Source organism: Lissotriton helveticus, chromosome 4_1, assembly GCF_964261635.1.
Source record: "Lissotriton helveticus chromosome 4_1, aLisHel1.1, whole genome shotgun sequence".
NCBI classification, from domain to species: Eukaryota; Metazoa; Chordata; class Amphibia; order Caudata; family Salamandridae; genus Lissotriton; species Lissotriton helveticus.
In genome coordinates, this window is record NC_136063.1 from 707,500,812 (window position 1) to 707,527,536 (window position 26,725).

A 26,725-nucleotide genomic window follows, 5' to 3' on the forward strand; every position below is an offset into this window, starting at 1 on the left:
GAAAGGGCCGTGATGGACCCGCTCCGTCATCAGCACAGCGCGGCCGTGTCTGATGACGGAGCGGTTCCGTCACCAGCAGGGGAGGGGTTAAAAGAGAAAATACGCACACAAGCCCCCCTCACTCCCCCCCAACTTGCCTCTTCTCCCGAGGGTTGCTCTGAGTTGCCTTAAACGCACTCTTTGCCTTACTAAGCACGTTCCCCAATATGCCCCGGCTATTTCGTTGCTTGGGCTCTCTTTGCCAGGAGCCGCCTCGCCAGAGGCTGCCTCTAGAGGCTGGAGGAGGCTGGTATTACCTGTATGGAAGACCTTCATGCCGACAGGCTGCTACTGCCATTCAAGGTTCCGGTGGAACAGTATGCCCATCCTTAGGGCCAGTTTCTCCTTTATACTTTTCTCTGGTGGGTGCTGGAGGATACATGGGGAGCACAGGCCCTGATCCAAACACCCATCAACTCCTGCAAATACTACACACTATGGGCGGGGGGCGTAGATTAATTACCTGGCTTACCACGGCCATTCTTGTGCACACACAGATTTCACTCCAGCTATTGAAAAACTGGTTACATCACCAAATGTTTTACTAGTTTTCTGGTCATAGTCATAAAAAACAAACTCGACTCCTGAATAAATATCTAGGATTGACCTATCAGACAAAGCCCTCACTTGAAAAGTTAAGACCTTGTAAGCGTATCATGTTGATACAAAAACACCCAGTTGTACCAAATAAATAGCAGCACAATACAAGCCAGAATTGATCTCTTCTCTAGGGGTTTCCTTACCTGGGAACAGCAAGCCTCCTGCTGAAGCAGATTTAGAGAGCTATTGCTCAGGCAGGAGTCAGAGTCTGATATTAGCCCTGCACTTTCAACTGTCTTGGACTGGCTCCATTCGTTGTTGTGATCCTCACTTTCCACTTCACTGTCTTTATCCCAGTCAATGAACCGCTGTTCTTCACCTAAAGGAAAGGCAAAGAAAGATCTTTACATTCTTGTTCAGGGAAAGCTTTATTGACTTGTGGGGCTTTTTTCAAGACAAGAACGCGGTGGGGTAAAACAACACAGAATCTAATCATGTACCCAAATTTATCATGATATGGCAATCTGTGAAACAAATTCGTTTATTTTGTAAAAATAACTAGTTTAGGGCAGGGTAAATTCATAAGCTTTTAGAAAAACAAATTATTGTACACAAGTCACTGAACAAAAATTGTGAACACAGAAAGAATCATTAAAATTGAACTGTCTGCAAAACTTACCTGTCGACGTGATGGTGCGGCAGTGGGGGAGGTGATGGCGGATCCTGCCGCTCACTGGCGTTCAGTGGCCCTGAAAGGTCAGACTAAGAGAGTTTGGAGGCTGCTGCAGAGGGGGCTGTGGTGGACTGGCATGCCCGCTGGCTCCCAGAAGCACGGCGGTGGTTCCCACGTCCCCGGCCGTGCTGGGGCTAAACAGCTTGCGCCGGCCTGTGGCCCTGGAGGGAACTTGGTGTGGCACCGCTTCCATAGCCACGAAAGGGGCGAAAGGCAGACTGCGTAGGGTGGCTGGTGGAGAGGCCCAAGGACCTGGCCGTAGCTCGAGAGTCCTTAAAGTGTTCTAGCGCGTTGTCTGCAATGATGCCGAAAAGGCTACGGCCATCAAAAGGCATGTCCACAAGAGTGGATTGGACATACCCCCAAAAACCAGTCGAACTCAACCAGGCGTAGCGTCGAAGGGCAACCGACGAGGAAATCTTCTTGCCTAGTGAGTCGGCGGTATCCAGCCCACAGCAGATGGTAAACTTCGCTGCGTCTCTCCCTTCAGCGACTGCACGGAAGAGCAAGGCCCGGGCCTCCTCCAGGCACTGTGGCAGCACTTACGCTACTGTATCCCACACAGAGTGGGTGTAACGACCCAACAGACATGCAGTGTTTACCAACCGCAGTCCCAAGCTGGAGGAAGAAAACATCTTCTTCCCAAGATGGTCCAGCTTTTTGGATTCCTTATCGGGTGGTGCTTTAGGGAATGCACCTTTGGACGTGGAGGCTTGGATCACCAATCTCTCAGGGGTGGGGTTTTAGGAGAGGAAAGTGGGGTTGCCCGGGGCCGGGCGGTGGCGTCGGGCAATCATCCTGTCCACAGGTGCCCCAGTGCTGGGCCTGGACCAGGTGCCCAAAAGACGTCCATGAGGGCTTCATTAAACTCCAGCAGGGGCGCCGAAGAGCTCGTTGCCAGTTGAAGCACCTCTGTCGGGAGGTTAGTCCTGACAGCCACCATAGGTAGCTCATAGTGAAGAGCCTCGGCCGCCCTACGCAACACCACTGCGTATGACGCTCCCTCCCCTGTAGCCACGGTAGGAGGACACAACATGCCAAGGTCTGGGGAGGTATCCAGACTACTGGCTTCCTCCAGGTCCTCTCGCCAGTCTGGTTCACAACCTAGCTGGTCGGTTAAAGGGTCCCCAAACCCCTCCCAGGCCTCCTCACCCTCCTCTGGCTGCCAATCGGTCTCAAAGAGCCAGGGTAGAACAGGGGCACAAAAGTACCTATCGGCATCGGATCCTGCGTCAGTCAACGGCAGTCCAGCTCCGTGTCTACCTCGAGGTGGAGGCCGGGGTCGACGTCGGCTGGGGACACAGTCCACTCCGGTTGCGGACGTGGTGCTGGTGGAGTCGGCACCGGGGGAGGTGTTACAAGGTCGCCCGGCGCCGATCCGGATCCAGGCCTGGATCCAAGGGGACCCTGCGGTGCCGAGGCCAGAGCTGCCGGCGTCAAAGGTCCAGGGTCCCCAGCCGAGTCTGCAGGTCCCGAAGGCGCACCGGCGGAGCCAGGCTGCCCAAAGATGGCATGCATTGCTTTGTAGAAAGCTTGAAGCTGGGCACGGGTCGCACCACGTCCCGGGAAGGGGAGCCCAGAGCCAACACTGCAGGCTCCGCACGCGGAGCCGCAGGTGTGGCAACACCCGCATCCCTTGTCGCATCGGCCGACGGACGGGGAGACGTTGAAGAGCGACAGTGCTTCTTCGACTTCTTCTTGTGCTTTGACTTACCTGACCCCGAGTGCGAAGACTTAGAGGAAGAATGGTGGTGGCTCCGCAACCGGTCCCTCGACCTCCTATGCAACTGGGACCTTGAGCAGCGCGGAGCCAACTGCCAGGCCTCGAGTAGCTTTCGGGACTGCTCCCGTAAAGACTTTGGGGGCCATGGTCCTGCAGTCAGAGCACGACTTGAGGTCGTGGTCGCGCTCCAGGCAGTAGAGGCACACGCGGTGCGGATCTGTCACCGATATCAGCCAGTTACTGGAACCGCAAGCCTTGAAGCCGGGCATCCATAGTGCACCAGGAGTCGATGGCCTCAAAAAACGAAGTCGACAAAAGTTGAGAAAAAAGCCAGTCAAAAAGTGACTGGAGGTACTGCTCGGTCCGGATCTGTGCTGGCTGCCACCGAAAAATAAAGAACTGACATCAGTGCGCAAGGGAGGTGCCTAAGTAGCTATCGCAAAGCAAACACAAGGAGATGATGGACTGAGCGCTGAAACTTTTCAGTCACTCACCCCCAGTCACAGATCTGGGTTGAATCCATCATCATTGTTTAGCTCACTTCGCCCCCTCAGTTCAGACCCAGCTATATACAAATCAGTCTTAATCCTGTAATTCATGGGAACAGTCCAGCCCAAACTGCCAAACCAGATCTTCCCTGAACCGGAAACAAGCATCCTGGGACCAGTTTCTGGGTAACACCCTTCATCAGCCAGGCTAGCTTGAATCCAGTGGCAAAGTGAGCAAGGGACCCACATCTGGTAATACCCTGCCAACTTAGGGCGAACAAAGCAAACACAAGGAGATGGACGGAGCACTGAAACTTTTCAGACACTCACCCCCAATCACAGATCTAGGTTGAATCCATCATCATTGTTTAGCTCACTTCGCCACCTCAGTTCAGACCCAGCAATATGCAAATCAGTCTTGACCCTGTGCCTCACGGGAACAGTCCAGCCTGAACTGCCAAGCCACCGCAACGTCATCTCGGCGACCACGACGCCGAACGCGGAGTCGACCGACGCCATCTTCCGACGTGCAGGGGTACTGCTGATGAAAAAGCTTTCCGGATCCAGTCTGACGCCTGGGGGCAATTCTAAGGTAAGGGATCTATAACTAACTGCTTCTTTCAGATATTCGACTGTGGCTGAATCAGATGAAACTGCCACCGCAGCTAGAAAGCTCGCAAATTCGAACATGAATGCACAAGTCTAAAATTCTTGGAAGATTTGTCAAGCAAAATGCAACTTGGGGCATCAGCGTGACCCCAAGATAACTGCAGACCAAAACTCGTGAGAAACACTTTTGCACATGATTTTGGCTTTGTACTCCTTGTGAGTGTCTACACAGAGGTGGACATGTGGAGGGATAAGGGCACTTGGGCATCACTCACTTGTGGGCTGGATAACCTGGGGCAACTTTAGGCGGCAAGCACTGCAGGCCTGCTCATGGGTGTGGGTCGAAGAGCAGGTTCCTGGAAAGAAGGAAGGAATAGGAGCATATAAGGCCCGGTATAGGCCAACGTACAGACAGCGGAAGCTTGAGAGAGTGATAGCACTGCATCTGCATATCCCAATGGATCACCTCCAGTGAGTCAGCAGAAAGAACAGGAAGACGGAGAGCCAGCATGGTGGAAGTAAAGCTTCCTACCTTAGGCTGGTTTCCAATAGAAGCAAGAGCAGTTCTGGTGATACAAACTATAATGAAGTGAGCTGTATATCCCAGAAGAATGATTCTGACACGTTCAGGTAAGTAGGTGCAGATTTATTAAGAACTTCACCCACCAGCGCGCCTTCCAACTACCACCCCTGATTCCTCTCATCTAATCTGTAGGAAGGTAGATCCCCGACTATGGTTGCCCCCAACTTTTTGCCTGGTGTTTTGCTGGTTTTCTGACTTAGTTGACCTGGGGCCCTGCTATTCAGGACCCCAGGCCTACTGCTCTCTCTGTAAAATGGATTCCATGTACCTTAGGTACATATCTAATTGGATACTGAGTCACCTTATCAGTCCCTGTACAGTGTACCTTAGGTGCCAGGGCATAGGTGTACCCAGGGCCTACCAGGGGCTGCAGCATGTATTATGCCACCCCTGGCTGGCCATCCAAATCTGACACAACTGGCTGCACGACAGCTGGGGCAAGGTGGTGTAATCACTCTTTGCTTTAGATATAGTATACCTATATCTAACCCTAAAATGGACACACAGATCTCCTATCAGTCACTCCTATGGCAGGCCTTGACAATCCTGAAGGCAGAGTGCTTGGAATCGTGTGAGATGGTGCTCTGGCATGAGCTGAGCCTGTCTGCGGCTTTCGGGATCCATCCCTTAGCCGTTTCCATGATATCGCATACCATATACTCTTAAGTGCATTATAATCCTCGCGGTTATATGCCAACTCTGGTATCGCTGTATCAAAACATGTCGAGTAAGGTGTCATACGAATTGGAATACTAACCCCTCACCAATTCTGGCGACGGGGTTAGCATTCCACCCTTCTAGAGGGACACGACATGTATGTAACCTGTAACCCCGGTTAAAGTCAGACAGAGCCTTAGCTCCACAAAATGGATGCAGCCACCGAGACACAAGTCTGCCCTCCTGCTGCTGGGAGTCCTCCCAGCCCAGGAGGCAAGGACAAAGGGTTTCCTGCCAGGGGCGGTGCCAGCACCGTCCCAGACAGGATTTTGTGTATCCTAGGTAGGCAGGGCTTTAGAGGAAGGTGACTGCAAGTGGCACCCCGGTGCTCACTGTGCATAGGCCGGCTGGAACCAGTTCCAGGGGCACTCCAGCCCCTGGCCTGGGGAAAGCCCGCCAAAGGAGAGGGGTGTAACCACCCCCCTCCTAGTCCCACCCATAGGGCAGGACTTAGTCGCGTGCCAGCCCCTTTTTGCAGGATAAAGGTAGGACCTGGCCCCCTTCCAAATCAGATCATCTTTGAATCCTGAACCAACTTTCTACAAGAAGGAACTCAAGACTCTTCTCAAGATTTCTCCCTTGTGACTAAGGGGAAGTCACCCTGCAGCAGCAGGCACCAACCAAGCATCGCGGTTTGTTGCCAGTCTCTCCTTCGGATCAAGACTGCTCCAGCACGACGAGAACCGGCTTCCCTGGCACCTCTGACCTCAACCTACATCATCAGCCCAGCTGTGATCCGTGGGTGTGACGAGACCTCGAGGGACCGGCCATCTTCAGAACTGCACGACGCTTGTCCAGCACGACTCCCGAGTGACCCTCGACTGAGTGCTTTGGGGTAAGAGAAGCCCCGACCCTGAGCAGCTCCAGCACCGAAGTTCAGCCCCCCTGCATCCACGAGATCTGCGTGGGGCCCTTCTGCTCTTTGCTGCCAACCGCGTTGTCCAGGTCGCTTGCCCGTTGGCTAGTGGCCCCTTCACGACGCTCCACGACGACAACTACTGCTGGTCTGGTTGCTCCAGACTAGCCCTTGCTCCCCTCCAACAGAGGAGCACCCTGGACCCTCCTGGTCCACTCAAGACGCCATTTTAGGTCCACCGCGTGGGCCTTGCATTTGCCAAGACTTGTTGCCCCAATCCTGGGTCCAGCGACGTCGACAGCAAGAACCTTCGTGGGACAGCTCGCACCTCCATCCTGGTCGCCGACAACGCCTCCTGGTCTGAGAGACTGCAGAGCCCAGCAGCGCCCACTCACCTGACTGCGGTGACTTCGCCCGGTGCCATCCTGGTGCCCACTTAATCACTGGCTAGTGATTCAGAACTTGGTCCCCTCTGCTTTCAGGTCTTCTTCTTCCCTGATCCAGGCTTGGATCTCTTCGAACTTTTCTTCACTGGCCGCCTGCCAGCAACTCTTTCTTCAGGCTCCTGGTTCATCAACGAAGAAACTCGACGACACTTGAACCCTATGCAGCCGCAGCCCCTGGGCTAGGTAAACCGAGTACTCCGGTGCTCCAGCGTAGGCCCACTCTCTAAGTGTCTAGATCCACTTTCGTTTTTGACCTACCTAGTCGGGTTCGCCCGAAAACACTAACTTTGCATTTACTAGGATCCATAGACTTTGTTCCGCATTACGCGTGAGAGTTCCCACTCTGCACACGACGTCCCTAGGTCTCCTGCTAGCAATCTAAAGGTTCAGTAGTCCAGTCCTAGCGATCCCAAAGCCTATGAGAGTAGTACTTACCTGCTAGTAATTTCGCATTCCACTTTTGTAGTATATGGTTTTTCGTGCCCCTCGGGCATTTGTGTAAATTGTGCGACTTAAAGTATTTTCTTAAGAGTTTTGTTGTGTGCTTAGCTCCCTGTCTCATAAAGAGCCAGGGTAGTCTTGTTATAAATAAATATCTGTTTATTTTCATAACAACTTGTGTGGTGTCCTTTCACTTGGTGTTCAAGGGGTAATGTGATGGTAAAACAGCTGGCTTAACACGCCCTCTAGAGTCTTAGCCTTAGACTGCTCGTATCCATGCTACTAGGATAGCTGGTCTATAAGGTTGACTTACAACCAATCATCAATAAGGGTTGTTTGGACTGATACAAAGTGCTCACTAGAATAGTGAACATTATATATCAGGCCAACTTCTCACATAATCCATTCAACATTCCATAGTAAGATTAAAGCATCTACACTAGTGAGTAGAAAAGAGTATACCATGTCTCCCTTCATTCAGAAAAAAATTCTGAATCATTCAGATCTGATAACAGTAAAAATAAACTTAAAACAGCAGGAAGAACAGGACAAATGTTCACTAACATGGAGAACATGGTCTTACTGAAAGACAAAGTCATGTAGATATTGTGTTTTTTTAACCTTTAGCTTATTTATTCTCACCTCTCACAACTATCTCCCTTTCACTTTCAGACCTAACATCCACAATCCTTTGCACCTCAACACTCTAGTCTACATTCACTTAGGAATTCCTAACTACAATTCAAATTTTGTTCCAAATACAACCATTCTCTGTTTTGATAGCATTGCTAAATAATTTGACAACTCTAATTTCCTTGAAAATGTAGGTAATTTAGCACAAACAACTGGAATATTAATTGTAACCCAGTTACCCACATCAACCTTGATCTCCACTGCACATTTCCTCAAATCAAATCTCGCTTTCCTTTCATTTCGTAATACTATTTAATGTTCCCTCCAAGTACTAGGATACCGATCACAAAAACCTTCGGTCTATTTCATTCAACCTGGGAAGATTTTATTTGAGGGAACTCAACCTTTAAATAGCACAAACAGAACCTTCCCTGTAGAAACATGCAGAGACATCCTGATCCTGTAAGCTGTTAAATGCTTCTGTTACTCCTGTTTCCAGTTTAAACCTCACACCAGTTGTATACTTTTTGTAAAATGTATATTCATTCTTTCCAATGCACCATTAATTTCTGAATAATACAGTGATGGTCTTTTATGTTCAATTATACACTTCAGTAGATAGTTCTCTATAACTTTTGAGAAGAATTGGTATCTATTGTCAGAGATTAAAAATCTAGAATACCTTTCACGCCGAAAAATTCTGATGAAACCATCACTGACAATGTCTCTTACAACCTTACCTTCCACTCATCCTAAATACACATCCAAGCGGTCAATCAATTATGGTGTGGAATGTTCACCAGGGATCGATCCAACCAGACTAATTGATACTTCTTCCAGTGAGTATGTGGACAACTCAGGCAAATCAATGGCTATTGTCTCACTTGCAGGCATTTGCCCCTTGAGGTTGATTCATCTGCCTTTTTTGCTAAGACTACAGCATGCATCTATTCAGTAGCTCCCATCACTTTTATAACATCTGTTGGACCCAGTCCTTTGGGCAGGTTCACCCCGAGACTTTTTGCTTTTTCCCAGCCTGTTTTTGGGACCTGGGTTGGTGATTTTTAGGCCTCTGCGCACTTTCTCACTGTGGTACAGTGTAAAGTGCGTGTGCTCTCTGTGTATGTGTGGTGAGTGGCCTGCCCTCCCATAGGAATGAATGGGGAATATGTATGCCCATGGTAGATTCCTGATGCGTGGGGAGTGCAGGGTCGAGTTTGATATGTTTGAACTCGTGAGAATGAATGCTGCATAATGGTATATGCGGCATGGCTGTGTCTAGTCCAGAAGCGCCACTTTTAGAAGTTGGCATATTTGTGTAGTGAGTCTGCTGGCACGTGATTGGCTGATGAGCCTGGGCCTGCTGGTGGATGGACTGTCTGTTTTGAGTAGGACGGGGTCTGCAGGGCCCCGGAGGAGGGGGTTTGAGTCAGCCGTAGATGAAAGACCCCCATCTGCTGTCAGGGATGGGAGGAAAGAGCTCTGGTGGTGCCGGGCTGTGCCTGTCAGCCCACCATGCTGGCTCTTCCTCCTGATGGCCCACTGTCACCTCTGACCTGAGGCTGACAGGAGAGGGAAACCAGATACGCCCAGAGCTCAGGGCTCGCTTACACAAAGACTTCAAAAGCCTCCAAAGCCTTTTCTGTGTATAAGAAGGGGCTGTGTCCCCTTCCAAAATGTTCTTGTCTTGGTCCTGTGGCTGACTTGAATCTACCAGGGGTGGGCGCTGCCCAGCCCCTGGAGGACTTCTGGGGGACCCCTCTGCCTGTCCTGGAAGGATGGGGGGACTTTGCTTTACCCTAGAGGGACTTTGCTGTATCCCCTGAAGGACTTTGCTGGACTTGTCCCTGTAGCACTGAGGGAGCGCTTCATTTGCATCTAGCGCTGAGAGAGCGCTTTTTGTCCTTCTAGCGCTGGGAGCGCTGTGTTTCTTCTCTTTAGCGCCTGTGAGCGCTTCACTGGGACAATAGCGCTTAGGAGCGCTATATTCCCGATTATAGCGCTGGTAGCGCTCTGCTCAATTTCCTTAGCGCTTGGAAGCGCTTTATTTCCTATGGCCGGTGCCCACCCGGCATCTGGCCCGTAAAAGGAATCAGCCCCGCCTGCCTGCCTAAAGGAGAAGGGCCGCTGCGCTGCCCGCAGCGACCCGGAAGCGGTTGGCCGGCCGGCCAATCCCAGCGCGGCCGGCCGGAAGTCCCGCCCCCGCAGTCCGGGGAAGAAGAAAGAAAGGCGCGGGAGATGGCGGCCGTGCGCGGGGCTCCTCTCGGCTGAGGGAGCCCCGAGGAGACGCAGCGGCCGGCTGACAGGGCTCCCGTGTGCCGAGGGAGCCCTGCAGAGACAGGAAGTCCGGCCGGCTGAGGAGAGGAGCCGGGAGAGCAGCGCCGGCGAAGGAGAGCCCAGCAGAGGAGCCCCGCCGAAGACAGCCCGGTGAGTGAGAGGGCTGGGGGCTCCGTGATGCTGCTGGCGGTACCAGGGGGCACAAGGTCCAGAGCGGTCCCGAATGGCAGTGGACCGCTCCCACATAGAGGCGGTGGTACGGGAAGGGCGGCCCCGGTTGGCAGCGGGTCGCCCCAACGTAGGATGGAGCCCCAGTAAGGCCAGGGGGCACTGCGTGTGGCTCTGCTTTGGCCAGTTGTTTGAAAGTTCCACGGAGGACTTGGGGGCAAAGGTATTTCTAGAGCCAGATGGCTCCAACGCCCCACAGCTGTTTCAGAGCCTGTGTGGCTCCAACCTTTCACGCAGTTTTGTTCTAGGGCCAGTGAGGGCCCCGGCGCAGTTCTGAGTCTCCAGCTGCCCAGCAATTAGTGGGCAGCTGCACCGTTTAAGCGCAAGATGGAGAGTGTATCCCTGAGAGGGATAGAGATGGCACAGAGGTGCCCGGCCAGTCACAGCTGCGCAGCACTTAGTGCCAGCTGCAGTGTTTAGGCCCTTGTGAGTGATCCCAGGTGCCCAGCAATTAGTGGGCACCTGCATCGTTTAGGACCCTGACATTGAGACTCAGGGCGTACTAGCCCCAACAAGGCCAGTTGGCATAGGGACTGCCACAGGTGGTGGCTTATGTAGGGTTGGCGCAATTGTATGGTTATTGCACTTCTGAATGTATTTCCTTGCATCACGTGTTATTCCTGCACCTCTGAATGTTTTTAGACATCATGGGACTTTTGCGCTACTGTAGTATTCTGGTACCTCTGAATGTATTTGTATTGCATCATGTGCTTTATTCTTAACACCGCTGAATGTGTAGGTTTATACATTAGGTGTTTCTCTTTACTACTCCTCTGAATGTATATTTATGCATCCTGGGTAATGTGTTCTTTCTTAGACCCCTAAATGCTGTGTGATACTTAGGGGGTTGTTCTTTTTAGTACAGGTGGTCCTAGTGAGGTCCTGGTCCCCTGCGTGACAGTCTCCTAAGGGTTTAGGGTTGCGTAGGTGGTACTTACCTGTTCCCAGTAGTTACTGGATGTGATCTATAACTGTTACTTTGTGTTACAGGGAAGTTTATATACTTTTATTCTAATTTCTGACAAGTATTTCTATATCTGCAAAGTGTTGATTCTGACAGTGGCCCACGTGGCCCTGTCTTGTAAATAATCCCTTGTGAATATTGCAGTGCCAGTTGGCACAATGTACATGTGTGATTTCTATCTGATATGTGTTGACAATACAAAAGGTATTTTAATATAACCTTGTGTGGAGTCTCTTTTGTGGTGTACCTAATATGTTGTTGCTTTTGTGCGCTGGCGCAAATGCTTTACACATAGCCTCCGAGTTTAGCCTAAACTGCTCGTGCCAAGCTACCTAGAGGGTGAGCAGGGGTTATCTTGGCGTGTGACTTCCTTGCCCTGACTAGAATGGTGGTTTCTGCCTGGCTTTGGCATCAGCCTTAGCCTACCAGAAATAGCCGGTTCTAACAACATCCATTTTACATATCTATCAAGATCACACTCTAACTCAGTATGAGAGGCTGGCTCAGTATATGATGTACACTTATGTAAGTGGACACCCTGCACTGATCCAGACAACCCTTATGGTGATTTTAGTGGTCTTAGACAACCTTAGAAAGCTCCTTAAGTGGTAGCTGTGGAGAGCAGCCTTCAGGCTTAGTCCAAAAGAAGTGTAAAGCAGCTTGTTTTACCAGGACATAATATTTTAGGCATATATTAAATGAAAAAGAAGCACACATCTATAAAAATATGTATTTATCATATGATACTCATTAACACATACAGATATCTCCTAGTCGGAGATATAAATTATGCACACAATACTTTGCAATAGAAACAGGTAAGTAGCACAGAATACACAGTGGGCACCAGGGGGAGATCAAACCATAAACTAAAACAGTGGTATGCGAACCACGACTCGAGTTGAGACAATACTCAAAGGACGTAGAAGTGCCAGGGACCCAGGGAACAACCCAAGGTGGGTATCTAGGAGCCCCACGGAGGTTGTGTGCAGTGTAGGATCACAATTGCATTTTCTGTACAAATCAACGTGTAAGTCGCAGGTGACTCACCATGAGTAGGGGAGTCAGGGCAGGCCCCGAGCAATCAGAGGAGCCCAAAGAAATCAAAGGTGACCCTCGATAGGACCCACAGGCCATAGACACTGGAGTCGCAAGAGGACCTCGAGCAGCTTACCAAAGAGTCAGACCCACTGTGTAAGCAATGCGGTGTTGTCAAAGATTCTGGTTACTGGAGATGCTTGAGGTTGGGGATACTTGGAGCACAAAGATTTTGATGTAAGAAAGCCAACAAGCCTTTGCAACTGCAAGTCGACGCAGTGCACAGGGGTTTGGTTCCTGTGGCTCCAACGAGGGATGCTGGCCTCAAACTTGGTGAGAGGACAGGGCAGGCCTCAAGGGATGTGTTGCTGAGCCTTTCGAAGTCTGTAGAAGCTCAGGATGAGCAGACCGGTCAGCTTAGTTGTGGTGCATGCAGATGCAGGGTAGAGACTCCTTCACTTTTAAGGGAGATTTCTTCAGGTGTCTTGGATGCCCACTTGCCTTGGAAGGTTTCTTGTAAGGAGCACAGGCACAGACGTTGCAGCAGATAAGCAGAGCAAAGAGATCAGGAGCAGCAGTAGTCTTCCCAGTTGCAGCCTTGATGCCCAGAGCGCAGTCCAGAGTGCCCAGACGGTCGACGTTGAAGTGGTGTCTGAATTGTATTGTGTGCTGCGACAAATCTAGGGACCCAACCTCAGGTAAGCCCTTAAGTACCCTAAGGAAAGGGTTGGGACGATTCAGGGTTCCCTCCAAGGGGAGGTGTAGGATACCCCCACGTCCTTTGTCCAGTTAAGTGCCAGAGTGGGAGCCAACTGCTCCCTGAGCTGGTTTGAACTGGACTATGCAAGGAGGCCATAAAATGTGCCCTTCACGCAGACTGAGCGGCGCTTGCAAGCGCTCCCACCCGGCCCCAATACACTAAACCCTATCTGGGAGGTAGTCACACCTCCCTGTGACAAGATACCTATTGTTCTGTCTTCCCCTGCACGAGGTTGGCTCAGCAGCAGGAGGGCAGAATCGAGTCTCTGTTCGGCAGCAGCCATGTTGTGCTGTCTGGGTCTAGAAGACTGGTACCGGGATCACTGAGGGCCTAACATAGGGCCTTTACAGTGCTTGGAATCATGCCTCATATACCGTTTACAGTGTGGGGGTATGATTGCAACATGTTTGATACCAAACATGACAGGGTTAGTCTCAGCCAATTTCGAGATCGTCATCGTCGAATGGCGCAGTGCCCCTCTATATGTTATGTGGCTGGACTCCGAAGGTTGTAGGGGTGTCCGGCTCATGCAGGGGTACCCACAAACTTAGAACTGAGCACCCTGCCTTCAGGATTGAAAAGGCCTGCTGTAGGTTTTAAGTGCAGTGCCCTTTGATATAGGGAAACCTACATATGTTGTAAGTGGTGCTAGCACCAGCTTACACAGGCTGCAATGGCAGGCCTGTAGTGACAGTTTGAATGGTCTCCCATAGATGGCATAATACATGCTTCAGCCTATGGGGGACCCCTGGGGTACCTATGCCCTGGGTACCTTAGTACCATATACTAGGGACTGATAAGGATACCCCAGTATCCAATCTGGGAGGTACCTAAATACTTATCATAACTATTTAGGGGAGAAAGCAGATAGGGTGGGGTCCTGATTATCAGCATCCCAGTCAGACTAGTCAGAAACAGCCTAGCACCAGGCAAAAAGTGGGGGTAACCATAAAGGTAGATCCTACTTTCCTACACTGATCTTGTACCCTCAATAAAAGCCACCTAGCTGTAGATGAAATGAACTTCACCACGTCTGACATTTATCTTCTGTTAACATTCTTTCAGACAACCCACCCAATTCCGAAACAATTTTTTGAATTCTACTTTAAAGACCTAATCTCTCTTGTTGACACCCTGAACCACAACTTGAGGATCACCATTGGCATCACATGTCACTCCCAATTGACCCAATAAGTTGTCACCCTTTACAGAAATATACATCTTCCCTACAATTTGTTTGTTTATTCAGTCTTATTAGCACCCCTCCATATCCTTCTGGTCTGACACCCGTATCGCTCCACTCCTTAGCATCCCAAATTACTCCTTAACAGTGTCCTTTGACAGTATTGTGAGATGAGAGCAAGTAAAAAATATTTTTTTTTTATCTGTACCATTGATCTTTAGAATCAAACGTTTTTTATTGAGCAGCGACATAGCATTCAACACAGCTGGGCTGCCTACATCCATCGGCCGGCAGAGCATCTTCCGACAACCTATAAACACAGCTATAGGGTCTACATCCCGGAGGGCGACCCGGCGAGGATAAACCAGTGGCCCGATGGGGCGGCCAAGTCTCGGACTGATACTGCATTTTGTAGAAAAGAAAACACAAACATTAACATGAAAACAGAAGCCCACCCACCCCCTCCAACCCCCCCACCACAAACCCCCCCACCACAAGCCCCCCCCACCCCCCGCCACCCCACTCCGCATCAGCCTTGCCTGTGTCACCGTCTCTGGCCCCACCCGCTTCCCTGCCAAGGCTAAACCCTCCCACTCTCCCTAGGAGCCCGCCCTCACCGGTTCCAGCGGGATAAGCTGCAGGATTTGCAAGAATTTGGGGCACGTTACCTCTCGCAAATCTCGCGACAGTAAGTGTATGAATGGTTCCCACAGCTCCGCATAGGTCTCTCCCTTACCATCCACACAAAGCGAAAGCCTTTCCATACCCAGCAGTAGCCACAGTCGTCTAATCCAATCTCTCGGGTCAGGGGCATCAGGGGAGCGCCACTGCGCAAGGATGACTAGGCGCGCGGCCAATAAAGCTAGGGCTATCTGCCTACCGCGCAGGGAACGCAAGGGGAACGCTCTAGGGTGTGGTAAGCCTAGCAGGACATGCTCCGGGGCCCTGGGAAATGTAATGCCAAATGCGTTGTCCACGTCATCCAGGACCGCCTGCCAAAAGCGCACCAGTTGTGGGCAGTACCAGAGCAAATGCGTAAGGGTGCCCGTCGCACCGCATCCCCGCCAACAGAGACTCAGACAGCTGGGATCCCACGCGTGGATCCTGGCCGGGGTATGATACCAGTAGGATACCATTTTATAGGCCGATTCGGCTCCGGCCACATTAGTAGCAGTGTGATGGGCACGATAGTGCACCTTATCCCATTCCTTGCGAGTCAGCGGGCGGCCCAGTTCCGTCTCCCACCGAACCTGCGCTTTAGTGCGCTGTGTACGCGGACGCGCAAGAATCAATGCGTAAAGTTCAGAGATGAGTCTGCGGTCGTCCTTCTTACAGACGACCCAGTGCTCTAGCTTCGTCATGGGACGGGACATGTTAGCCACGTTAGAGGGTAGTGTGACCCAGTGGGCAACCTGTGAATAAGGGAAAGCATCCGACTCGAGCAGATCAAAGTACTCTCGACGGAGAGAGGAGAACGGGATCAGCCCCTCCAAATTGAAGAAGTGGCCCACCCTCTTACAACCCTGTTCTCTCCAGCGTTAAAACACCGGCGAAGCGCATCCCGGGGGAAACTCCGGGTTGTCCACAATAGGCGTCAAAGGCGACGGGAAGGTAGTCCAACCCCTCCTGCGCGCCAGCCGATCCCAGACGTCCATTGTCGGGGAGGTGACCGGTGACGAGTACAAGCCCCAAGCCCTGTGTTTACGCGGGAGCCATAGCTCGCGCCAAATATTGCGGCCTGCCACCGTCTGGTCCATAAAGAGCCAATGCTTGCTGGACAGTGGCCTGTTCCACTCAAGGATGTAACGCAGGCACGACGCTTGGTAGTAAGCCTCTATGCAAGGAAAGCCCAGACCGCCCCCGGCACGGGGAGACGTAACCCGGGCGAACGCCACCCGTGGGTGCTTGTGATTCCACAGAAATGTGGTAAGCAGCTTCTGCAGTTTCTTCAGTGCCCCCGGCGGGGGGGCGTAAGGGCAACATCTGAAAGAGGTAGAGGATGCGCGGGAGGATCGTCATCTTTATAGCCGCCAGGCGACCGAACCAGGCCAGCTGCAACCGGGACCAATCCGAGACAGATTTGGCTGTCTATTCGATCAGAAGCCGGTAATTAAGGGCAACAGTCTGAGGGATTGTGGGCGCCGAACGAATTCCGAGGTAAGGGATGTCCGTATGAACCCACTGGAAGTCGAAGTCTCTCTGCAGATCGCGGACCTCCGCCACCGAGATGTTGAGGATTTGGGATTTAAGGAAGTTGACCTTGAAGCCAGCCACCGACCCGAACTCCCGGAGCTCGTGGGAGAGGTGCCGTAGCGAAGAATGAGGTTGGGTGAGCGAAAGGATCACATCATCGGCATAGAGACTCACCTTGTGGTCTTCGGCGCCAAATCGAATTCCGTGGATGGCCACATTGTCTCGGAGGCGTTGAGCGAATGGCTCCATATAGAGCGCGAAGAGTAAGGGCGACAGGGGGCAACCCTGTCACGTCCCGCGCGTGATGGGAAAATACTCCGACCGACAGCCATTGACTCTCACCGCCGCTCTCGGGGAGGCATAGAGGCAACGCACCCAGTTGATATAGGTGTCTCCCAGCCCGAAGGTCTTCAGGACCGCGAACAGATACGACCAGTCAACCCGGTCGAACGCCTTCTCGGCGTCGATAGAGAGGAATAGGGCCTGCGTACGGGAACGGTGCACCAAGTCCATCAGATGGAGGAGCCTCTTAGTGTTCTCGCCCCCTTCTCGCGTAGGAACAAATCCCACCTGATTGGGCTCAATAACCCCGTCCATGTATGGGCTAAGGCGCGCCGCCAAGATACCCGAGAATAGTTTCATGTCCACGTTGAGGAGGGAGATGGGGCGGTACGAGCTGCACTCCTTGGCATCCTTCCCTGCCTTGGGGATAACCGTGATGACTGCCTCGGCCATGGATGGAGTCACCCCCCTCGTCTCCCTGAAGGAGTTAAAGAGGCGCGTCAGGAAGGGTGCCAGCTCCCTGCAGAACTTCTTGTAGAAGGTGGCCGAAAAGCCATCCGGCCCCGGGGACTTGGCCGTCTTCAGGCGCGCAATCGCGGAGATAACCTCTTCAATGCGTATCTCCGTGTCGAGGGCAGCCGCCGAGCTCGGGGAGAGGGGCGTGATCCCGCAGGTCGCCAAGTAGGCCTGGACATGATCAGGCTCGGGTGGCTCACATGTGTACAGCGTGTGGTAGAAGCGCTGAAAGGCCGCCGCCATGCGGTCGTCCGCCGTCTGCTCCATCGCATTCGCATCACGGACGACCGGAATAGCCGCCTGTTGCGTGCGGGCCCTCAAGCGGTGAGCCAGCATCCTGCCCCCTTTATCGCCGCTAAGATAGAACTTGTGCCGTAAGCGCAAGAGTGCGTATTCGGCGCGGTCAAGATCTAGGTGTTTAAGCATGCGCCTCTTCGTCTCTAGTTCTCTCCAAACCCGCTGCGCTCCGGTTCGCTTCTGGATCGCCTCCAGCCCCCGCACCTCCCCCTCAAGCTCCTCACGCTTCTCCCTGCGCAATTTAGCCAGCGACGCCGAGACCGCAATACAGTCGCCTCTCACCACCAGCTTAAGCGCTTCCCATATTGAACTTAACGGCATGTCGTCCACATCATTGGCCGCGAAGTAATGTGTGATCGAGTCACGCAGGCACTCCACTACGGAGGCGGAATTGAGGAGAGAGTCGCGGAGGCGCCATCCCCCGGACGATCGCGTGCCCCCGCCCCCGGTCACCCGCACGGAGATGAGGGCATGATCGGATAGGGAACGCGGGGCAATCTCCGCCGAGGAGAGCTGGGGCATGAGGGAGGTAGAAGCAAGGAAGTGGTCTAAACGTGCGTAGGTTTTGTGGGCCGCTGAGTAATAGGTGTAATCGCGCTCTAGCGGATGCACTGTACGCCAAACATTGTGGAGTCCCCCTTCCTGTAACCACAATCGCCCCCCTTTGGATAAGGCCCCAGTTTGGTGTAAGCGCGCTTCTGACCTATCTAGGGACGGGTCCATAACCACATTCAGATCACCCCCCACCAGTACCCAGGGGTCAGGAGACGCCAGAGCGTCCGCAAGTGCTGAGGTCAGGAAGGGTTCCTGCTGAACATTGGGTGCATAAAGAGAGCCTACTGTAAGGCGGGTGTCGCCCCATTGGATCCTGACAGCTAGAAATCGGCCTTTGATGTCAGCCACCTGAGACAATATTTTGCAATGCACTTTAGCACTTATCAAGATCGCTACGCCCTGTTTCTTCGTAGCGCAGGAGGACCACATTTGAATGGGGAAGCGTCTATCCCTCAATCTCTTAGTGTCCTTGGAGAGGAGGTGCGTCTCTTGCAGCAGGCAGATATGGCCCCCCCCCCCCTCCAACAATGACAGAATAGCCGCCCGCTTTACCGGGCTGTTAAGGCCCCGCACATTCAGACTAACAACTTTCAAATCTTTCCCAATGGTAAAGGCAGAACACAGACATTGCTACTAGTGCAAGACACACTACCTACGGGCAGTAGGACATTTAGCATTAGAATGGAGGCAATTACCGGCTGATGCGAAGACCCCCCTCCCCCCCGAACCTCCCCTTCTCAACAACCCCCCAGCCCCCCCAGAGTACCCCCTCAAAGAACAAAACCCCCAACAACATGACAGAACCCCCCTGCACAATAGGCAAAAGGAGGGAACGATAGTTCGTCACAAAAGTCCAAAGGGCTGGGGGCATGGACTTGACCCCACCAACCACCCACGTTCTGATGCAGGACATCTCTCCTGGCGGGCACGACAGTACATTACCCATCGAAGTCCAGACGAGAGGTCCCTCCGACGCCAGCCATCATCCTGCAGAGGTCAAGCTTGCATAGGCAGGAATCAGGATCCCTCCGGGGTCTCAGTCACCCTTGCCACAGAAGCCACGGCCGCCCCCCTCTCCTTGAGGCTGTAGATAAATCCGGACCTGCAGGTTTCGCTGGTTTGCCCACTGTTTGCCACTCCGCAGAGCGACTACGGCGCCTTGACGGGGAGGGCGAGGCGTCCGTCCGGCCATCAGGTCCATCCAGTCCCAACAGCTCACGAGCAGCCTCCAAGGACCGCACCTGGATCAACTTGCCTTTCCATCTGAAGACCAGTCTGAAAGGATGCCCCCAGGAGTAGAGGACCCCCTGCTCACGTAGAAAAGTGGTGATCGGCCGAAAGTCTCTCCGTTTGGCCAGAGTGGAGGCCGCCAAGTCTTGGTACAGCACCGGGCGATGGTCACGAAACGAGAGGGGATTGTACTCGCGAGCCTTCCTCAGAATCCGTTCTTTAAGCTGAAAATCGTGGACGCATACCAGGATATCAGGAGGAGGTGCATTAGATCCACGTGGGAGGCCGACTCTATGAACTCTGTCCAACTGAATCTCTCGGAGGTCTTCCTCTTGTAGGACGTGGCGAAAGAGGCCGTCGAAGTATTCCCGCAGGTCCGCTCCCTCTCCTTTCCACGGGACCGCTCTGATCCGGATGTTATTGCGCCGGGATCTATTCTCCAGATTCTCCGAATGCGCCTGCAGGTCGAGGTTCTGCTCCGTGAGCCGTAGGACGTCTTGCTGAAGCTGGTGTACGTCCTCGGCCGTCCCTAGGTCATGCTCCTCCAGGGTCGCGATCCTGTCGCCAATGGCGTTGACATCCCTCCGCACTTCCCTCAAATCTGAGGCCAGCTGGGTCCGCAGCTCTTGGATGTCGTCCTTTATAGCTGTGAAGAGCTCTCGCATAAAGGCTTTGGTGGCAGGAGCTTCACTGTCATCCGTACTGGAAAGCTTATCGGCCACCTGCGGGGGACGCAGCGGCGAGCTTTTCGACACCCCGTCCTTTGGGGGCTTGTCCTTTTTTGGCCTGGTCGACACCATGGCGCTTCCTCCCCTCCAGTGAACAATAGCGATGGTCGTTCCGCCCCTACTGGTGCACCAGGGCAGTGGTCGACGCGTGGCGCCCGTGGGCCGCTTCGTGGGGGGACCCAAGCCGCTCGGCCACCTAGGGCACAGGACCAAGCCTTCTACGGGCCTCCTGCTAATGGCCCCGTCCTTCACCTGCGGGCCCGGTTCAGCCGCGCTTCTACCACCAGGCCGAGACGCGACATTGTAGGCCCAGGAGGGGGGCACAAACTCGGACCCAGGGCCTTCCTGCTGATTCAGGGCTCGGGCAGGCTCGCTGTCCGGGGTACCGCCAAGGGCAAGGCGCACAACGGCCACAAAGTCACTCACTGTGGGGCCAACCACGACGGCCGCCTCGCCAGCACCACTGGCGCCAAACGTGCTGCCCAAGCAAAGCTCCGGGTACAGTCCACGTCGCGGGGGAGAACTTTCTGTTGGGACGCGGCTTCCGCCGAGAAGTGCAGGGGGCGGCGGGCGAATAGCGCCGGCTCTCTTAGGCTAGTCAGCGCTCCTCGCGCGGTGATCTCCGCCACCGGCCCTGCGGAGCCCGGTCGCCGTCGACCAGCGCTAGTCCACTCGGCGCCACCTGGTAGCACCCCCCGCAGTCCGGGCAGCTACGGGCGCTTTGTCGGGTCCTCCGGCAGTGGCTCGCCCGCCCTCGCCGTCTCGCCACAGCGTCTTCAGACCCTCACGAGGGCCCCAGCAGCTTCGGCCCTCGGCGCCTGGGGTCTCCCTTGGCCGCGCGCCGGAAGCAGGCACCGGCCACACAGGGCGCAACTCCCCGGTCACACCTCGGCAAAAGGGCCGCGCCCCGCCAGTCCGCTCCGCCACCTCCATACGGCAGCCCGTTTCGTCGGGACCTCCCGGGCAGTGTTTGGGTACTGGGCAGCGACCGCGAACCTCGGGCAGGGAACTCTGCAGGGCTGAAATCAAAGCTTGAAACGAAAGCGGCAACGGAGGGACCGAGAAACACGTCTCACTCCGCCGCCATCTTGCCACGCCACCGTACCATTGATCTTTACAACTACTTTTGCATACTTCCCTACCTGTCGCACCATCTATTTACAAACATCCTAAACATCTTTTTGAAACTTTCCTCTTTCTCCGATTCTGCAGCATTTAAAGTAATAACATTCCGTGCCACATGTATTGCCTTCCATGTTCCATGCTGGACAATTTTTATCATTGTGTCCCATACTACCACAGTGAAAACATGCTCTCTTACTCCTTTACTCACAGTTGTCGCCACACACATCATGCTCCTTGCTCATTTAATTAATCTCTGTAACTTTCAGCAAAATGTTACTTCCCAACACCTCACCATATGCTTCACTCTTTTCACAACCATAATTAGTTCTTCTAAAGGTGGTTCATACTTCAGCCACAGTTCATTTATATGTTATCACTGTTGCAATATAAAACAAACTGATTGCCAACCCTTTCTTTCACCGTCCCACCAACCTTACAAATCCCCGCGAGCATCCACAAGCATGTCATATACTCTTCTACTGATTCCTCACTTCATTAGGCCCTGTGACCAAAATGATATCTCTCCATAATTGTGCTCACTTGTGCTAAATAGTGTACATCAAACTGTTTTCTTGTAATTTGATATTCATTTAAAGCCCTTTCCTCTTCTTCACTACAATGTAGTAATAGTGCATATTTTCATTTCACACTAAAAGTAAATTATGAACAGCTGAACTCTTCGTAATCGTTTCATTAGTTTAGACCAACGTGCTTCAAACAAATGTCTTTTGCTAGATTTTTAAAATTATGAAATCAATGAAGCCATTTCTACAAACTCCTCATTCACAATACTGAAACACACACGCACACACACACACACACACACTAGAAAACACAATTTGTTTAAACCAGCAAAGGTAAGTGCATTTGATAACTCAAAGAAATATGAACAGACTTGTTTCCCCTAATTTAGCATCTAGAAAACGTATACTGTCTGAAAAGGTCACCGTGAGTGTAACTCTCCAAACTTCTTCCAAAACAGGTTCTTTGAGTATGAGCAATTGCTCTTGCTTTTATTTCTTTATCTATGGCTGGGGAAACAGTAAGGCTTTCCTACGCCTACGTGTGTGTATCACTACTTACGACGGAACTTCATTGCTACATGTTATTTTGGGAGAAGCATGTCCTTGATAATTGGGGAATCCGTGTGAGAGGATGACAGATTCTTTTACGATTTTTGTCCCCACTCAGCGCACACAGCCGCTGATCATGACCACGGATAGATCTGCCCTTTATGCACATATGATATTGCATAATGGCAGATTGGCGTAAACAATTGCGTATAAATCCTGGAACATAAGAAGGTGGAACAACCAGCAGAAAGCCAAGAGCAAATGCTTACTTGGATAGGCACCATGTTGATCTGGTGACAGTAGTGGCTGGTGTTGTCAAGGAGCGGTGGGGTGGATTCTGGGGATGACGGAGGACTATGACAAAATGAAAAAAAAAAAATAATTACCTGGAGCTAGCTGCATCGCGCTCTTCTGCTCTCTCCTCTGCAGGCTCAGGCTCCCAGACTCCACTGCAGCCAATACTGACGCTGCTCTCATTCTGCTGGAAGCGGCGTCAGGATTGGCCTGAACACTCTAAATTTGCACTCTCAGTAAGACCCGAAGCATGTGCCTGCTGTCTCCAACCCGGCAACGCAGTTCAGATTGGAGACAGCTTCAATACGCATAACGGCTTGGCAGGCCTGAGACGGCCGGCCAAACTGTCATGCACACTGATCACAGTACACTTACCACTCCTCCTGCAGCCATGGCCCAGCCCTCAAAGACTCGGCAGAAAAGGAAAAATAACACGTTTATTATCGTTTTATTTTTCCTTTCCTGCCATTTTGAGCATAGCGGAGGAGCCGCCGCTGTCGGCTGATGCTACAGGAGACTCGACCCAGGGGGCTCACCATGGTTTGCCAGCAACTGGGACGATCACAGATTCTTTTCCTCATTAAGCTGCTGCTCTCGAAGGGTATGTATGCATTTTGTTCTGAAGATTTCCAGCAGAAGTGCTGACAGGTGCAGTGTTCCAAGATTATACCCTTAAAGTGATTCTAGAGTTTTTCATCTTGAACACACGGTCAGTGTCCCTTCAGGCTACATTATTGGAGGCTTTTAAGGCCTATATAAAGGGGATGGCCATCACTAAGCAATATGGCATACTTTAAGATATTAGGATACAGCTATCTCGTACAAAAGTAAAATTGCATAACTTGGCAAAGGACATGACCGATGTGACAGACGGGGCTTCATAAAGTGAACTCCCCCATTAACCGAGTGACATACCCAGGACGTCACGCTTTTAGCAGACAGTATGGTGATAGTGAGCTCATGGGAAAGATGTCAGTGTGGCTCCTAAAGAGGGACAGGAAAAGTAATGTACTTGCGCAGATAGGCAGGCATGGAGTGGTTCGGATAACAAAGGAGAAGGAAGTTTTGGAGGCGCTTCAAACTTTTTACACCTCAATGTACACCTCGCAGGTGTCATCATCCGCCTCACAGATTGATCACTACCTGGATGGCTTTGCACTGGCATGGCTAGAGAACCTTTAAACAAGAGGAACCAGGCGCTTTTAGCTACGTCCACTACACGTGATCCCTTTGATCATAACTTAAGTACAAGAGTGTGCCGTTTCTTAGACAAATTTGGGAGAAATTAAGGATTGAGAACTAGTGGATTGTCAGGTCAGTAGAATAAGCTCCAACAGGAGCAAGTGTCTTCACACACCCCAAAAGATGTCATGCTTCATCATCTGGGCATGCTCCTTCGTTGGGCCGGCGCTGCAATGCCCGACAGCCACCCGTGAAGGTGCTCTTTCTTGGAGATCTTTTAATTTTACTGCATGGTGAGGTGTTGTTGTGTGGGTTGTGAAGAAAGTATAGTGTGGTGGAAAAAAATGAAATAAAATAGGTCTAGTGATACTGGGTTTGAGGAAACTTTACTGGTGAAGCTCACTAACCTAATTAAAAACTGAGTCACTCATGTGGGATTCAATGGTCCTAGAGAGCAATCGTGATCATTTGCTAAAATGTGGGGTCAACATGTTTCTTGCCTAGTCTGGTCCACAATGGATCTAATGGTAATTCATCAGGACCGAAATAATGTAACCTACACTACTCTGTGACTGATTCAACAATGTGTAGGGAGCATCCAAGTGATTAGTCATACCATACATAACAAAGCACTGTTATACCTTGTTTTGCGACCTTACCTGAAAAACAAAAGAAACAGACAAGACAAATAACATTTAAAAGTCTTTTTTCGATTCTGTCAGACGTTTTTCCTTGTCTGTTGGCTCTTTGCTCCGAATGGCAAGGCAAACTGACGGCCATTTAATGATGGTTGATGAGGCTAGTTTAATTAAAACTCTGTGGAATCTCAATGCATTTATCCCACAGTTCAATTACGCTTTTTGTTTGATGTAAATTGAAAATTCAACAAAAAAAAGTTTTTAAATAAACAAAGCGCTGTAAACAATGAAATACAACTTCATATTTATGAAGTGAATCTGTCTTCTACACTTTTGCAAGGGCAAAGGCGAAAGGAGTGTTGCCACAAGCTCTACATCTGGGAGGAAGCAGACAGAGATGTCCCTTATCACCACTGGTGGAGTGGTTTGGATGGAGTAGCAACTGGGAAGACAGGATGCCATTGTATGCATGCATGTGTAATATGCTAAATGCTGTAAATCCGTGGCATATCACCCATGGCTTTGGTACATATTTAGGCAGCGAGTCAGACATTCTCACCTCAAGATCAACTGGGGAAAATCAGACATGTGTCTGACGGGTGACTGGTAGGCATCTCCCCAGACTGACTGCCCTTCTGGGATGCAAGGAGGCTGTTTCAGTACCTGAGAGTGATGTCTACTAAAGCAATAATAGAGCAGAGGTCTTCTGGGTGCATAATTTGAGCAGACTGCTCTGTAAGGATTAGGGGAGACTGGAGGGGCCTCCGCTAGTAGCTTTTAGGAAGAGGGGCCTAGTTACAATGAAGTTGTGCCAAGGTTTCTTTTTATGATGCAGCACACCCCGTTTGGGATTACAAAATGAATTCAACACTGCAAATGGAATCCTTTAGCTCCTGTTGTGGGATGGAGATTTACTGCGAATCTTGCAGGAAACTCTATGCAAAAGTGTATACATACGATGGAGGGACTGCACTCGCACTCCATTATTACCGGGTATTACAGTCAGTCAGATAAATGGTTCCAGAGGAAGAGACATCACTGGGATTAAACAAGATGGCGATGTGAAGAACATACCTACAATGCTTATATTGGGGTGGAGGAGCCTGGCTTCCAGACAGTGACAGAACTGATAGCATCGGGGGTATAGATGTCTCTACAGCAACGGTAGGAAGCTTGAGATTCCCCCCCTTTGGGTGGGGAAAAAACTGCCTTTCTCCTCTGGATGCTTTTGAAGTTAGGATTTGACAGGCAGATCTAAATTGCGGGAAGTGTGGAGCCTCAAGGAAAGAACATCCATTAGATTGGTCCAAATAAATAGGACATACATAAACTGGCATATTCAAAAATATGCAAGTCCAACACATGCTTTAGGATCATGTTAGCGAGGATGTTGCTGGCAGAATTCTCACCTTTAAAAGACAGAGTACAGACTGATCCACTCATCTGGCCATGATCTTTAGTACCCTTCAATGACTGAGTGGGGAGAAGCTGTACTATATACTGTAGTACAGCTTCTCAGTATTTATACGATGGATGTGGCAATAAAAGTCAGCTTTAGGAAGGTACAACTCAAAGTGTTCCACAGAACCTACATCTCAAAGCTAAGCAATGCTACACGCGATAATAATACATTGCAACTGAGGGGCCCCATGAGCCAATGGGCAATGGGGGTGGAACCGAGGAACTGTAAAATTGTAGTTGAATAACAATTACTCTGACATAAACGTTCCTACTAGTCTGAATGGTATCCTATATATGATTGTACTCATCAAGAAGTATTTGTTTTGTGGCTGGTTTGCTTATAAAGCGCGGGGGAGGATTAAACACAAAAATCAATCGAATAAAAAAGTATTTAAAAAAAGAACTGGTGAGGACATGACGTTACCATTATTGGGGGACAACAGCTCCAGCCATAAGCAGAACAATGGGTGCACTCTATGAAAAGCTTGGATGCTGAGACCATGCCTCAGTGGCATGTTTAGAGGTCCATACAGGAAAATCTGTTTATGCATTGATGGCAGGAAATAGTCAACAAGCTGCCCGCTGCCCCCTTTGCTGTTTACCTAAACTGTTGAGCCGCCTGAAGGATAACTGGGCGAAGTACTTAGTTCCCGTTTACCCTTTCATATCCCGATCCCACCTTGGTCCTTAATGGTGTTCCATTGGTGTGGCAGCCAGCTGTTTTCCGGTAGTTTGTAATTAGGGTGTACCATCAGCCAACAGACCTATTGGAGGGCAATCTGGTGAAGGCAATAACTGCTATCAAATCCCAGATGTCGTTTTGGCATACACTTCCACTGTTTGTTATGGGTCGCATGGCCCTGCTTAAAGTGGTGGTCCTACCATTGCTACTC

At 51.3% G+C, this 26,725-nt stretch overlaps 1 protein-coding gene across 3 annotated transcripts in view; it reads right to left on the reverse strand.

Annotated features, from left to right (window-relative positions):
- Positions 1-26,725, reverse strand: part of SPIDR (scaffold protein involved in DNA repair) — a 2,204,159-nt gene that overhangs the window by 2,028,048 nt on the left and 149,386 nt on the right. For all 3 annotated transcript variants that reach the window (XM_078687327.1, XM_078687328.1, XM_078687326.1), the window contains exon 5: positions 783-958. In XM_078687327.1, the coding sequence (XP_078543453.1) occupies positions 783-958 (176 nt within the window). The remainder of the gene's footprint in view (positions 1-782; positions 959-26,725) is intronic.